General features: G+C 41.5%; 1 protein-coding gene across 2 annotated transcripts in view; it reads right to left on the reverse strand.

Annotated features, from left to right (window-relative positions):
* Window positions 1-2272: 2272 nt before the first annotated feature.
* The window catches only part of EFNA5 (ephrin A5), a 250262-nt gene continuing 237681 nt past the window's right edge, over window positions 2273-14853 (reverse strand). For both annotated transcript variants that reach the window (XM_066617765.1, XM_066617764.1), the window contains one exon: window positions 2273-6422. In XM_066617765.1, the coding sequence (XP_066473862.1) occupies window positions 6301-6422 (122 nt within the window). In that variant the 3' untranslated portion in view covers window positions 2273-6300. The remainder of the gene's footprint in view (window positions 6423-14853) is intronic.

The following is a 14853-nucleotide window of genomic DNA, read 5'->3' on the forward strand; positions in this document are numbered from 1 at the left end:
TGACAACCAGCACTCACTTGGATAATCATCACAGGAATAACTGGTTGTTTTAAAGTGCATTATCGACTGCAGAAGTCACCCCACATACAGTATTCCTCTGCAAAGATTATGACTGACAGCATTAGATGCAGCACTTTGGCAAAACAGAAAGAAAAATCAGTTTCTCTCATTGAAATCAAGGTAGAGCTTTGCTTCTACTTTGTACTGTTTCCGTCTGCGGGTCACACGCATCATAGAATGCACCTCCAAAAATCCAGAACAATAAGTCTGGTTTTCCTTTTTGCAGGTTAATATTTATTTAAAATACGTACATTCAGTAGTAGCACTAGCTGTTCGGTGAATGTGTGCATGGGATAGTGGCCCATTGAACAACTCAGCTGAATGCCTGCATACAGGCATACAAGGACTATTACATTTGGGTAGGGGATCGATTCAGGTGAATGCACATTGGCTGGGAGTGGAGTGGGGTCTGCTGCCAAGCCCTCTCTCCTGCTCCCTCTGTCCAGTCTGAACATCTGCAGAAGGTTATTGTCATTGCTGAAAATGTTTTATATCACATATGTCCCTTTGTACTATTCAAGAGAAACATCACTTGCTTGATTCTTGCATCTCAACCAAATTGTATCTCTCCCCCCCCCCCCCCAAATCCTTTGGTTGCAATCCTAAACACTATTTTCAAAGGAAATTCAGTCAAAAAGCAATGAATTAGTTTGCTATATAAGCCACGCTTAGGACTGGAGTGTCTCTTAAGTAATCAAGACCCCAGATTCCCCATAGCCCCATTAGCTTGATAGGAACAGACACTGAGGTCTAATTGGAGAACAGGGCAATGGGAAAGCTTACTGAGTGAGATGAAACCAAAAATAACTCCATTCTTCATCCAGAATTAAAAGACTATTTCCCATCCAAGCAGTGCCTTCAGGACAATGACCATTTTGTCAAGCTTGGGGTGCAATTTGAGGCTATTATGTTAAGACAAACCAACCATGTGTCATTCATCATCTTACACTCACACTTCCAGAGGCAAAGTCTCAGCACAACATTCTTTGTATGAAACACACACCCGCCTCTCTTCCTATTCTCACTAAACTGTCACTCCTAATTTGTAAAGAGAAGTCACAGTGAGTTATAATTAGTGCTCACTGTCCTGTCAACCAATTAAATGTAATAAAAAGCTTTCAAGGAGGCTAATGTTAACATGGGTGTAATTAAAGCCTGTGTTTTGGAAATGCATGGTGTACATTACAGTTGTGTGCTGTGTGGGTCACCCCACACCTGACCTTATTTCTCAGGTGATGTCTTTGTATACCTATCCATTCTTTACAGAGCACAACTAATTTGCCAATGTCCAGGCTAAGTGAAAGTAATCAGAAATCCACCCAAATTGTGACAAAGGATTACTGATGAGGTGGGGAAATGACAGTTACTTTCATTTTTCTGGTACCGTACCTGCACTTGCTCCAGCTGTTTTCCATTATGCTTCAACAACATTTAATACACATCTTTTAGCATTTTTTTTTTTTTTTAATTTCAAAAGCTCTTTTTTTGGTGGCTTTTTTTTTAAGGTAAAAAAAAGGACATTCAAGAGCACTCCGCACCAATATGCGTTACAGAGAGATGCACATAACTTTCTATTCTGAACTGTTTGAAAGAGATGGATCAGCATTCCAAAATGGACTGGAGGAAGAACTGGAGAGAACCCAGTCTGAAGCCTTCATGCAGCCGTTTGTCCAAATGATATTTGAGAACTAACCAACCCCCCCTTTATTAGTCAGCCATGAAGGGAGTGTGGAAAACGGGACACCATGCGTTCTGCCCTGTTTGCAGTCCCTTAGACTACACCAGTGCTGAATGTGGTGCTTTTATAATCAAGGGAAATGGCTCTTCAATGAAAGAGCAAGGAAGGTACAGAAAACATCAAGCTGTATTTTCACCACCAGCACCTAACAGATGGTGTGATCAGCTACACTAGAAAGCTTGTTATTAAGCAGATGCTTGGGGTGTGGGTGGAGAATCACACAGCAGCCAGATTATAGATCACACTGGGTGCTGGTGGTGACAGCTTCAGGTATTTAGTCCAAGCAGAAATTGCATTCCAACCATTTCACAATCACTCAGTGCTGTATTTCTTAGCAGTTCTCTACAAATATTTAAGATGAAGGATAACTAGCTCCTGAAACAAATGTGTCATTCAACAGACAAAAATTCAGCCTGAAAGAATCCATTAAAATGATGAAAACCTTTAATTTTTTTTATTCAGATATAGTTGTACGGACACGTGTATATACAAATACAGATCTTATGGGTTTGTTTGTTTCATTTTTACAATTTCTGTTAAATTCATATAATGTAAGCATTTCAAAAACAGCACTCAATGAATAAGTGCAAAGAAACTGCAAAGCAGGGCAGTACAAGCACAGGACCACACTGAGCTGGACTTTCATACCTAGAAGGACACACAATGAGTGGCTTCAATGGGGTGTCAAGAGTAAGTATGGAAAGCGGATTTTGTAGACTCATGGGGAACCTCCAACATGCCAGCATCTATTAAACTGTACAGACAATGGCAGCAAGCCTATTGTAGGGAGATTTGTCTCACATCCGAAAAACTCCATGGGAAAAACTTGGTAATGCCAAATCAGAAACAGATCTAGCCATTCACTGCTCCAAATTTAAAAGGGGTGGGGGAAAAGAAAAGGGAAAACTTACAGGGGGGGGCAGAGAAAGGACACATTTAATGCAGGGCAATTCGAAAACTGGTGAACACACATGCTCTGCAGTGTGAATGAGTTCCATATTTTTCCAAACTTCAAAAACTGACATAGCCACTGCTTTTATAAATCGTTAATTTTTTTTTTTTTAAAAAGCAGAGTCCCCCAATAGCTACCATTTCTTTCCCTCGGTAATGGTTATACAGGAAAGAAAATTATTTATATACAACCCCTCCCAAATTTGTTGTTTATTGGTGTGAGGAATCTAGTCACTGTACAGATTACATAAGATGCTGGCAAAGCCCCTTTTTGAAACAAACCATCCATGTAAAGAAATAAAAAGGTAAAGAATCAAAAGGAAAATTATCCTTATTAAAAAAAAAAAAAGAATTGAATCCCAAAGCCATTAAGAATCAACATGCTAATAAAAAAAACCCAACCCAAAAGGATAGGTTAACCCTAAATACCCCCAGGGTTCCAACATCAGACCATTAGCACTGAGGACAAAACATTGATCATCAAAATGCCACAATGCTCCAAATCTTGACTCTGTGGACAAATGGATTTCATGAGTGAGTCCTGTAGGGTGACATGTTGGGGCCACTTATCATTCAGTTCTCAGTAGCCATGACGGATGCTTCTGTCGTATAATCAGTGGGTGCATTTTTAATTTATTTTTAATATCATGAAAGTATTTTTTCTCACTTACAAAAGACATAAGAATCAAATTAATACTTTATTATCAAACACTATATACAACAGAGGCTGCTAATAATACAGAATTTAAAGAACATAGCATTTTTTCTTTTGTTTTAACTTGTCTTTCCTTTGCCATCCAAGAAAGTACAGTACAAAACAATATTCCTAAACTAACACGAAATGTTACCTTGTTGTCTATTAAAGGATACACAGTATCCACAAAACAGATCAATCCTAATTTCCCTGCTTTCCTTTGCAGAGTCCTTAGCAAACTAGGAGTGGACGACAAAGGGTAGACTTGCCTGGGCTGAGAGGCCGTGATGGCGGTATTTTGCTCTTCAAACTTCACGTGATGGGGGAGAAGGGCAGCTGTAAACTTGCACACTGACGTCTTTTCCAAGATGTCAAGACAACAAACACACCCACACACCCCGCACCAGAGAGATTCAAAGACCTTCAGACATTGCTTGCTTGATATGATTGAGATTGCCTGATGCCATCAGGTATCCAAAGTGAAAGTCCTGTAAACTTACTGCCCACAAGGCTTGTATTTTATGCAGTGTAGCAGTTAGCCTCTCCACTGAAATGCAGTGTTGCTTTCATTCATTAGATTAGCAGTGGCACTGTGGCAAAGCATAGGGTTAAATTCACTGTGGTGAAAATCTGTGTTTGTTATAAAAGCATACTCTTAAGACAAAAGTGAGTCCAGTCTTTCATTATTTATAGCTGAATTATGGGAAACTGGCAATCATTGTTAGGACATCAAATCAGCACGACTGATGTTTGTGATGGATGAAGAATCTTCTCAGGGACGTTATCTGCTGGGAGACATTGTCTCTGCTTTGATCATCAATGCCTTCAAGGTCATTACCCCCACAGACCTGCCATTCCTAGCCACATGTACACCAAACATACATACTGGAGAGAGAAGATTTATTTATTGTATTGCAAGGAAAGTAGACTCATTCCTCAATGCAGACAGTGACACTTTTTTGTTTGTGTGCAATATTAGACATCTCTGTGCTTTTAAATGTAGCCCATACTTTATGGTATCAGGCAAGCAAGCTCAGAGTGCCTTTAATTCACTTTATCTTGTTTGCTATTCTTGGATGCTGAAATCCTTCAACTTTAGAAAACTGCGTTCCTCCCACAAAACAAAAAGACATTCAGAAATGCTGTCCACTTGCATCATGATTTAGTATTAAATTATACTTTTTGTTGTGAACATTCTATGTGTAGGGGAATCAAACTCATTCTTTGAAGGCTTTGTTCTCAACAGTTTTGGGGAAAGTTAACATTATAAAATAGTCACTGGTATTGGTCCCTTTCTCTTACCCAATCTCGTTAATATTCAGGCCAGGCTAAGCTAATGGAAACACACAAGGAAGGCATTTCCTGGTAACAAGTTCAATCAGGCCCTATCACAGCTACACTCAGACACCTAAATAGATTCACCCCCAGTTTCAACCAAACAAGGCAGCCACCCAATAATCTTAACTCTCAAAAGTTACCACTTTCCTCCTCATCTTTAAAGAGGACAAGCATATATACTTACTTTCAGCATAAAGTATACCTAAATAACGTATTTTCTATTCTATGGGTTTTCAAAAAAATATTTAGTTAAAGGTCTTTGGGAGTCCATCTAGTTTATCTCCTGCTGATAAAGACATTTCCTCTATGCTTCAACTGGGTTGAAAAGGAAAAGAGATATAAAACTAGTGCCTGAATGTTTACTCCAGAGTTCAACATACGCTCTCTGTTCTTTTCCTTCTTTACTCCCATCCTCTATGACAACTGTGTGGGTCCCTTGCTAACAGCATTTTACTCCAGTGGTTGCCAAACGTTCAAGGGAGGCAAATCGCAAGGATACTGGGAATTCCATACTTCTGGTCAGGTTTACTCTACCCAGTGTTGCAAGCCTGTTAGCATGTATCATCACCCAGAGCAGTGTTCAAGGCTATCAGCTAGTAAGTCAGCCTTGGGAAAGGTCACTTTATTCACACAAAAAAGTAACAAGGAAAAGAAAATGCCTCTTTGCATTTGAAGAAAAATATTGTAGCACCATGGTGATCTGCTTCAAAAGAAAAATAATCTGGTGTGCACTATCCACTTAGAGAGATAATAGAGGCACTCACACCCCAGTGTAGCTTCCTAAATCTGACCTTGCTTGTGTGCTAGTATTCCTTAGTAGTCACTTAAAAAAAAATCTCCCTCAAGACAGAGCTTCTGTTGTGGAGCAAAAGTTCTACTGTCAAGGATTTTTCAAGGCAGTTGCATACAAAATAGTCTGTTTTCCCTGTGAGAAGCTTGTTCATTGAGAAATTCCTGGAGGAGATGGTGTTATACTACATCTATTCTTAATATCTCCCTCTCCAGTCCTGACATGATGACACAATGCCTTGCATGATCATCTTACAGCGCTGAATGAGGAGGCATAAATATTGTATTGGAGAGAGTAAAAACTCCCCTTGGTTTTCCACACAACTTTCTTAACCTCCAACTGACTGCATCTGCCACTATTCTTCCTTCTCCACACTCAAATGGCACAGCAAGCTAACGGAGGCGGCATCTTAAAGAGAGGCTGCAGAGGAAAGTAAGAATCACTAGTGTCAATATTGAAATTTGGCATTTTCATTTGGAGTCCTTTTATTTTGGAAGGGGTCAAGGAAAGCCATGGGAAAGACTGGGAATGGGAAGAGGACAAGTTATGCCTCTTCAAATGTTTGCTCGTAGTTCAGGTTGCAGAAGGAGAAGGGGAGGGGAAGGGAGAGGAAAACAAACCAACATCCGCAAAACCAATATAAAGTCCCATTCATGGGATAAGCAGTTAAGTGGATCTTTGATACTCCAAGATCCTGATGATGTCTGTGACAGGTTACTAGAATATGTGCTATAACGTCAAAAGCATTGCCAGGAGGAACAGTAGGGTTGCCAAAAGCCGACTAGATATCCTCGGTGTCTGTGCTGCATTTTCACCCCGGGATGGCTCAGCTGATTCATGTACGGTATCATCTGTTCAAACAGAAAAGATATAGTCTAATGAAGCTTTGCATCCTTAATGAGCTCTCTGCACATCAGCACCTTATGCAAAATACAGAAACACAGTTCTTGTGATGTAGTGGACTTTGAAAATGACAATAGCTCATAACTTAGATGCACGTGATCCCCACTCTACATACTCTCTCTCTCTCTCTCTCTCAAATCTGATTAAAGTCAATGGAAGCTGAAAGCCACTAGCTGAAATGCTGGAGATGGGGTCAAATTCTGAAATGCCTTTAGAAGTTTTCTCATCCTGCTCCTCATGTAATGATTAAAGCAGTGGTTCCTAACCTGGGGGTCACAACACACAAACACGCACACCCCACCCAAGGCAGCAGGAACGACTGTATTCCTTTTTAAGTGGTGATCCAGCGTCAATTGTGCTTTTGGGGAGGACAACACTTCTGGGCTTGCACCACTGCAGAAAAAAAGGGCTTTTTGGACTTAGCAGGCGAGAACCTGTGTTTTGCTGCATCTCCAGCCACTGCCGAACATGGTTAAGTCTCAAAAGCCCTTTTTCCTTCAGAGCCATCATGAACTGGAAGTGCGGTCACAGCCAACACTGCTGTCACCGCTGGATCGCCACTCCCCATAGCAGCCCTCATAGACTCAGTGGTTCCCTTACCTTCTTGTAAAGGTTGGGATTAAACACTGGATTAAAGGCATTTCCAAAGAAGTCAATCAGCATTTCACAACCCCCCACAGCACACTATCCAGCCCATGTATAACTAGTAAGGAAGGAATAGCTTTGTTATATGGAGGAATATACTGTGGAGGACAGCCAGGCTAATGCTTGCTGCCCCTCCCTTAAAAGAATAGAATTGTGTGTTTTAGCACAAGATTGGAGGAGGGTAAACCACTGAAAGATGCAGAAGGGATGCCTGCTGAAGCAAATGTCTAACTGGGAAATTCCACTGTCTCTGAAATGCCACCACTGTGGAACAGGTCATCACAGCTGAGAAAGCAGCTGCAGGTAGTAGCTCACAGATAATGGATGAACTCTTGCACTGAAGATATAAAGCAGGGGAGTGCTCATCCAGCAGAAACAAAACAAATGGTCAGTAAAGGATGTGAGATTTTTATTAAGATGAATGACTATCAAAGTACCCCTGAAGCAGTGATCCTAATTCTAAACTGATTCCAATACTTATGAGCAAATGTGTTCAGGATTATAACATGTGTCACATTTGAAAGCACTGAGTTAACAAACCCATTCTTAAACTACTGAATAAATGAACTAGACTTTGAAAATTGCTGAATACCTATGCTAACAAGCTCAGTATAGCTGAAAAGCAAAACTTGATGTTTCACTGTCTGAAATAGATGTGTATATATCTCTAATTTTGTGAAGAGGTATGAAAGGGAAGAGAAATGACAATTTATGGTTACTGGCAATAAGCAAGAACCACATTCATTTGTTTATTTAAATGAATTAGGTTAACAAAAGTAAAAAGTAGTTTGTGGATTCACTTAAAATGCTACATAAATGCTAGTAAACAAGTTAAGTAACAGGACTGGATTTGGACAACTCTACAATTCAGCTGGGAATGTAGCTTGAACCTTTTCAAGCCTGCAAATTTCCTCCTCCCCCTTGCCTGTTTATGTGTCATTGGTTCAGTAACACAATAACTCTGCAGCTGAACAGAATCTAGAGTTGTAGTCCCTAGTTTATAAACCACAATTAAACCAGGCTGCAAAACTAGAGCATAATCTCAGATCTCAGTTTCACTGTAGTTCATAAACCAGAATTAACCAACAGCTCCAGCTTGGATGAGACATGGCTGTTTCTTCTTTTTTTTAATTTGCAAAGGTTCAAAATAGAAGAGGAGGGGGGAGCATGCTGGCTTGGCTGGGGGACACACACACAACAGTACTCTCCATCTAAACAAACTATGAATTGCTGATCAAGTGAAACAGATCATAGTGTCCTACTACATAATGCAACATGATTGGAAATGTATTTTAATTATTAGGATAGTGTAAAGTGTTGGTTGAACAGAGACTACAAAAGGCACTGGGCAAGACAGTAATCTAGATCAGTGGTTCCCAAACTCTTACAGGGGACTTGGTAACCTTGTAGGTCTTGTGGAGGTGGGGGCAGCAGCAGCGATGGCACCACCATGACCAAGAGGCATCTTTACATACTGGCTTTTGGCAGGGTGCAGGGGGGTGTGGCTTGCTGTCCCCCTGCAGGCGACCTCGCTGCTCCAGAGTTCGTATTTCCAATTGTGACCCATTTCCAGATTTGCTACTGCAACTCAGGAGTGGGTCACAACTGGAGATAAGAGCTATTTGGAGCAGCAGGGAGGCCTGCAGAGGGGACGGCAAGCCCTCCCTGCACCTTGCCAAAGGCCAGTGCTAGCCCCCAGGTATGTAAGGATGCCCCCTGGTTGCAGCAATGCCATAATCATAGCTGTGCTGTCACTGCCTTTGCTGCAGGGTCACTCCCCTTAAGGGGGAATGCCCTGCCTTGGTTCCCATGGTGGGTCACAACCCACCGGTTTGGGGACCACTATACTAGATTAAATGACTAAAATCACATTCTATATGTAAAGCATAACCTAACAGTGTAAGCCTACACATATGTAGTAGTAGTTGGCAACCTTCAGTCTCGAAAGACTATGGTATCGCGCTCTGAAAGGTGGTTCTGGAACAGCGTCTAGTGTGGCTGAAAAGGTTGATTCGGGAGTGACAATCCCTTCCACACTGGGAGCAAGTGCAGCCTAATTGCATGATGCAACATATTGTTTTCTATGGCCTTGGTGGGTCTCCCACACATCAATACTTATGGGGCCCACAGGTGTTCCCTGTTTCAAGACCAGTGTGATCCTGAAAAGTCCCCTTCCACCATATAAAAGTCAACATACTCTCCCAACAATTAGGACCCCGAAAAAAGGAGATAGAAGAAATCAAGTTTCTTGATGATTCTTAAAAATCAAGATTTAAGAGACAACCAGAACCTGCAGTATCACACTGACAATTCCAAATCAATATAATCAGACTTAGCAAAATTACTATGCACAGGATCCAAAGATTTGTGCAACTAGCATAGGGAGCCTTGGGTTGATATTTTTTAAACAAGGCTCACCCTCATGCTTTATGATCAACAACGTATACAAGAGAAGAAATTTATCAGAACAATTTCTGATATGGCATCAGTTTAAAAACCTCAAGCCCTTACGTACATGTAATACTTTGAGTCTGGGCCTATGCAACACATTTTTACTTTTACCGAAACACAAATGTTAAGGTATTACTGTCTGTACATGAACAGTTCTGGGTACATCAGTTAATTTCAGTTAGCCCTTGATCCAACATATGTTATAAAGGTTGCTACACAGCTGCTATAATGGCAGCAATATATATCTGGTCTGGCTATGCAGGTGCAGCTTCTTCCTCACCCCTTTTATAGCTAAAGTTCACAGATGAGAATTAAACACCTGTTTCCTGTTCCACTCTCCCCCTCCCAAAAAAACTATACAACTTCCTTCTAATGCTTAAATATGGTAAAAATATGTGGAAAAATAAATTACATGTAATTCCCACTGTTATGTGTTTGTAATTAAAAGGTATAATTGTTGGATGTCCAAGTATGGTTGATTGATCAAATATGTGGTTCTTTCTGAAAAAATTAACCCGATCTTACCAGAGTTATCTGTTCTTTGGTAATGTCCAAGACAGACTACTACTGAGCAATGCATTATAAATGACACTTCTTAGAAAGGATGACTGGAAACCTAATATTGCAGCAATATTATTAACTGGGACATGCGAAGTCAATCAACATCATACTACTGCTTAAGAAATCTTTATTAGCTGCCAGTCTCTTTCCAAGAGACAGTTTTGACATTTAAAGCTCTAAACCAGGGGTGTCCAAACTTTTCGGCAGGAGGGTCACATCATCTCTCTGACACTGTGTCAGGGGCCGGGAAAAAAAAGAATTAATTTACATTTCAAATTTGAATAAATTTACATAAATGAATATATTAGAGATGGAACTTATATGAATGAGTGAATGAAGGTTTTGCAATAACTCAAGGCCTATAAAAGTCTTGGCACAAAGCAAGGCCAGCCTTTCCTTCGCTGCTGCAGCATCACAGACATGAAACAGCAAGCAGTGGAAGGAGACCTCGTCCCACAGCTCATGCAAGAGGTCGAACAGTTGGCCGTCACGCTGAGAGCAGTTGCATTGGGCCAGCACAGGCTCCAGCAAGTCTCCGGAGGGCTGGAGACTGGGGGCTCCCCAAAGGCCGGATTGGGAGTTCTCGAGGGCTGCAAGTGGCCCCAGGGCCGGGGGGTTTGGGCACCCTTGCTCTAAACCATTAGAGACCACTGGTTTTAAAGGATCCCCATGTGAACCTACCCACAGCATTTCTGCAACTGATACCGCTTCATAATGTAGGTGGATTCCCAGGACAGGCAAAGATGGCCCATCCATGATGCTACCTAAGATGTCTGCATCAGGTAGCAGACTGACAAGGGCAATTGCCTCTGTTCATCTTAACTCCCTTCTCTTCCCTGGATTCAGAAAGAACAACAGGAACAGAGCAAAAGAAGAACCATGGAAGAGCGGAGAATGGTGGGCTAAACATCTCTCTTCTCCTCCACACTTTTACTTCTCCTCTGTTACCCTCCATGAATCGACAAACTGGAAGAAGGAGTGGTAGAGATCAAGACCAGTGCATTGTCGGGAGTTTGGGCATTTGGCATTGTCCCCTCAGGTGCTGGAAGGTCTTGGGCCAGCCCTTGGGACGTTTTTTTCTGTGGTGGCAAGCAGACTTTGGAACATCCTCCCAAAGTGTATTCATCAGCAGAGTTGGTCCATCCATCCATCTATTTTGTTAAATAGTGCTGAAAAAACACTTTTATTTCCCAGTCTGTGGTTTTCTATGTATAAGTTTATTGCCTGCTGATCTTGCTACTTTATGGCTTTGTTTTTTCTTTTAATGTTTTAATGACAATGGATTATTTTAACTATTTCTTTCAAGTGGCTTTGGAAATGTATGTTTGCAGAAAGGCAGGATAGAAATGTTTTAAATGAATAATATAATTGGTGGGCAATTGTGCATTGTGACCGTGACTTTTCCCCACTCTCTCTTTTGTAAAAGACAACATGAGATCAAACAAACCAGACATATGCACTACCAAAGCAGGCATATTAGTACACAGCTTAAACAACGTGCAAAAACATTCAGTGGGACTACCCCTGCTAATGAAGCAGCAAGTTAATCACATGCTATTAGCGATCTGGGAATTATTATCAAATGATATTTGCTCAAGTAATCTTGTGAAAATGCTCTGGTGTCAGACAGACAAATCTGATTCCAATCCAAATTTCTATACATACAATCACTTCTTATTATCTCCCAGTGAATACTGACTTGGCGGATACTGAATCATTGAACCTATGGGGAAAATGGGATTAGGAACCAGGGAACCCTTTTTACCATACACTCTATGAACTTTATGAACCTGAATCTTAACTTGAAGTACATGGGGATGAGAGAGAGTGAGGGCTCATCTACATCTCCAACATCTGATGCTTCCTCCTTCATGCTGGATATCTCTTGATGCACTGAAGGTTGCGACGATAGTGATGGTGATTTCTCCATGTTGGCTATCCCTTGACTCCTTGAAGGTTGCTGGCCCCACAAGGAGGCATCAGAGATCAGCAGTGGAGAGAGGGGTTGGTTCACCTGTCCTCCTGCTCCACCTGTCTTTTGGCTCCTTTCCTGGGCTTGTCCCAGCCCCAGAGCAGCCCTCAAGTAGCCTTCCAGAGCCTTCATAATCATTAAGGTTATGAAGGTTCAATGGGGTGCCCAAGATGGTGGGGCAAGTATGGAAGCAGACACAAATGTGTCCAACAATTCCCTATGGGCCAATACCAATGCTGGTTGGATGCAGCATCAGCACGGTATTAGGAGATAATGATAACAGATTCACAGATAATGTGGCAATTCTGCCCCACAGAGATAGCGAATTTGCATATAGAGAACTGACTATACTGTAATATGCACACATGTGAGTGGGCTTTTCTGCTCCAAGTGGGGAAGCTTTTTAACTTCAAAGTTGGCTGTGCTATAAGCATGCAATAGGAATACACAGGGGGAGCTGCTTTCTCATTGAAGGTAGCAAGGGGGCCTTGACTGCATGGAAGCTCTGCGTACATATGAAAGCTCTCTCACACAAAAGAAACTCCTATGTCAGCATGAATGCTATTTTTATTTGGGCTTCTCTCTATAGCTCCCTTTCTTCACTAATATTCTACATTGTGCTTAGACTTGCCAGTGCTGTTTAGCATTGTTTCTCTCCTTTACTTCTATAAAACATTGTCTGATCTGTTCAGAAAACATTTAAGATCTCCATAATTAAAGGTGGAGAACTTGCATAGCTATAATTTATAATAGTAGGTTTTGCAACAGCTCTAGACTTTTATAGAAACTGGGCTTTTTTTCTTATGCTGAACAGTAGGTTGGTTTAAATGATAATTGTTACCAAACTGAAGTAGACTAAAATCTTGGGTTAGATTAGAAGACACTGATTCTAAGGGCCAAACTAAGGACATTTAAAGCAATGTTAACCCTCATGGGTTAATTTTTCTTTAATTAATATTCAGTTGTCTGAATACCACCCCCATAGTTAGGGGGTGGATAGTACCCTCTGCCATGGTACTGATTTGGGGAAGTCCTCAGTTAATGTGCAATTATCATTTTACATCTAGGGCCATCTACATTCGTCAATGTTTTTCTATAAATTTCATCATTTTCAATAATGTAAATAATGTAATGTAAATAATGTAAATAATGTAATTTCAGTAAAGTAACATATAAAATAATTTGGTTTTAAATATGTATTTACAAATATGCATTTTCAAACGCAAAAAAAAGTGTTAAAAAGTAAAGCACAGGTATAAAGTGGACTGGAGGTAACAATATAAAGGGGTAGGGGCCTTTAAGACCAACATCATCTCTATTACCAGGAGAACAGTATCCAAGCGTCTGGGAACTAAAAGTACCACCAATAATTAGCGTTGTTTTCACTACATTTGGGTTGTATTCAGTGAGAGGTGCCCTAATGTTAACAGACTGCATAAACTGCAAGGGAGACAGTTGCAAAAATGGTAAAGCTAGAGAAGTTACTGTAAACAAAAACGTTACATGGGGAAACAGGGAAGACATTGGTTGATTCTCTGACATTAGGCAACATCCACCCAAAAAGGTATAGGGGGGATGGAATGGGGTGGGGTAGGACAGGACAGCAAGATTTGGGTTAAACCTTATTCTGGTAAAGGTTTTTGATTTTGAGAAGGGGGAGAGAGAAGTCCAGTATGAATAGAACGGAAAAAGCATGTCTCCTTAAGATGGACTGTGCCCAGCTCAATTCTGCTATTTAAATCCAAGCAGGGGGGTTTGCACTGTCAAGCATTCCTACACTGAATTCTTGCTCCATCGCAAAGAAAAAAGCTTAGGGTTCTTTGAGTGCTTATCCTGTCTCAGGTATTTTTAAGTAAGTTTACTCAATACATGCAGCTGTATTTCTTGCCACAGCAGAACACAGAGTTGAGCATACCTAACTCTATTGTCGATGCTGGCCTCTGTATTTGATTATCTGATTCACGGTGCAGCTTTCTGTCTAAACTTGCTTTCGGTGGAAAGGAGGAATGGGACTGAACAGATGTTTTACATGCAGAGGCTCCCAGGTTCAATCGCCAGAATCGCCAGAATCTCCAAATAGGACAGATAAAAGTTCCTGTCTGAAACTCTGGAGAGCCACAGTTAATGATTTCTGGTAATCCTGAGCTAAATGAATCAATAGTCTGATTCAGCAGAAAGGCAACTCCCTCTGGTCCTAAAAGTTCTTTTCCTGCCTTCCCTGCCAGGCTTATAGATTAGCAGCCCTATCCCATCTAAATGTCCATGCAATGATGCAGCAGTGCAGGTGCAGGCTACACTGCATCCTGTAGGGGATTTTTAGCTGCTGGAGGTCTCCATGGGGTAAGGGGACATTTTTCCCCCTTGCCCCTGAGTAAGCCCCAGCAGCTGCAATGGCTCAACTTGGACTTGTATCAGTGATATGGCTTGTACAAGTCTGTGTTGACCTGTGCAGACGGATCAGGGCCAAGTAGGGGGTTTGGATCTGCCAGCCCTGCAGATCCCGCTCTCTCCTGGGCCTGATCTACCTAGCCTGTCTCCATTGCTGCCCTGTTCCTCCACCTTCTACCTCCCCCCCCCCACAACTGTGTCAGATTTACCTGCTCTGGTAGACCTCTGTTGCTCCACTGGCACATACAGGAAGGCTCCAGCCTTCCTGCTGGTGTGCCTGGGCCTTGCACCGTTGCAAAATACTGTATGGTGTTTTTGCAACAGTGCGCGCTGGTGGAACACATGTTCTACCGGTGCAGGCC

The sequence above is a fragment of the Tiliqua scincoides genome, chromosome 2, assembly GCF_035046505.1.
Source record: "Tiliqua scincoides isolate rTilSci1 chromosome 2, rTilSci1.hap2, whole genome shotgun sequence".
Taxonomy (NCBI): Eukaryota; Metazoa; Chordata; class Lepidosauria; order Squamata; family Scincidae; genus Tiliqua; species Tiliqua scincoides.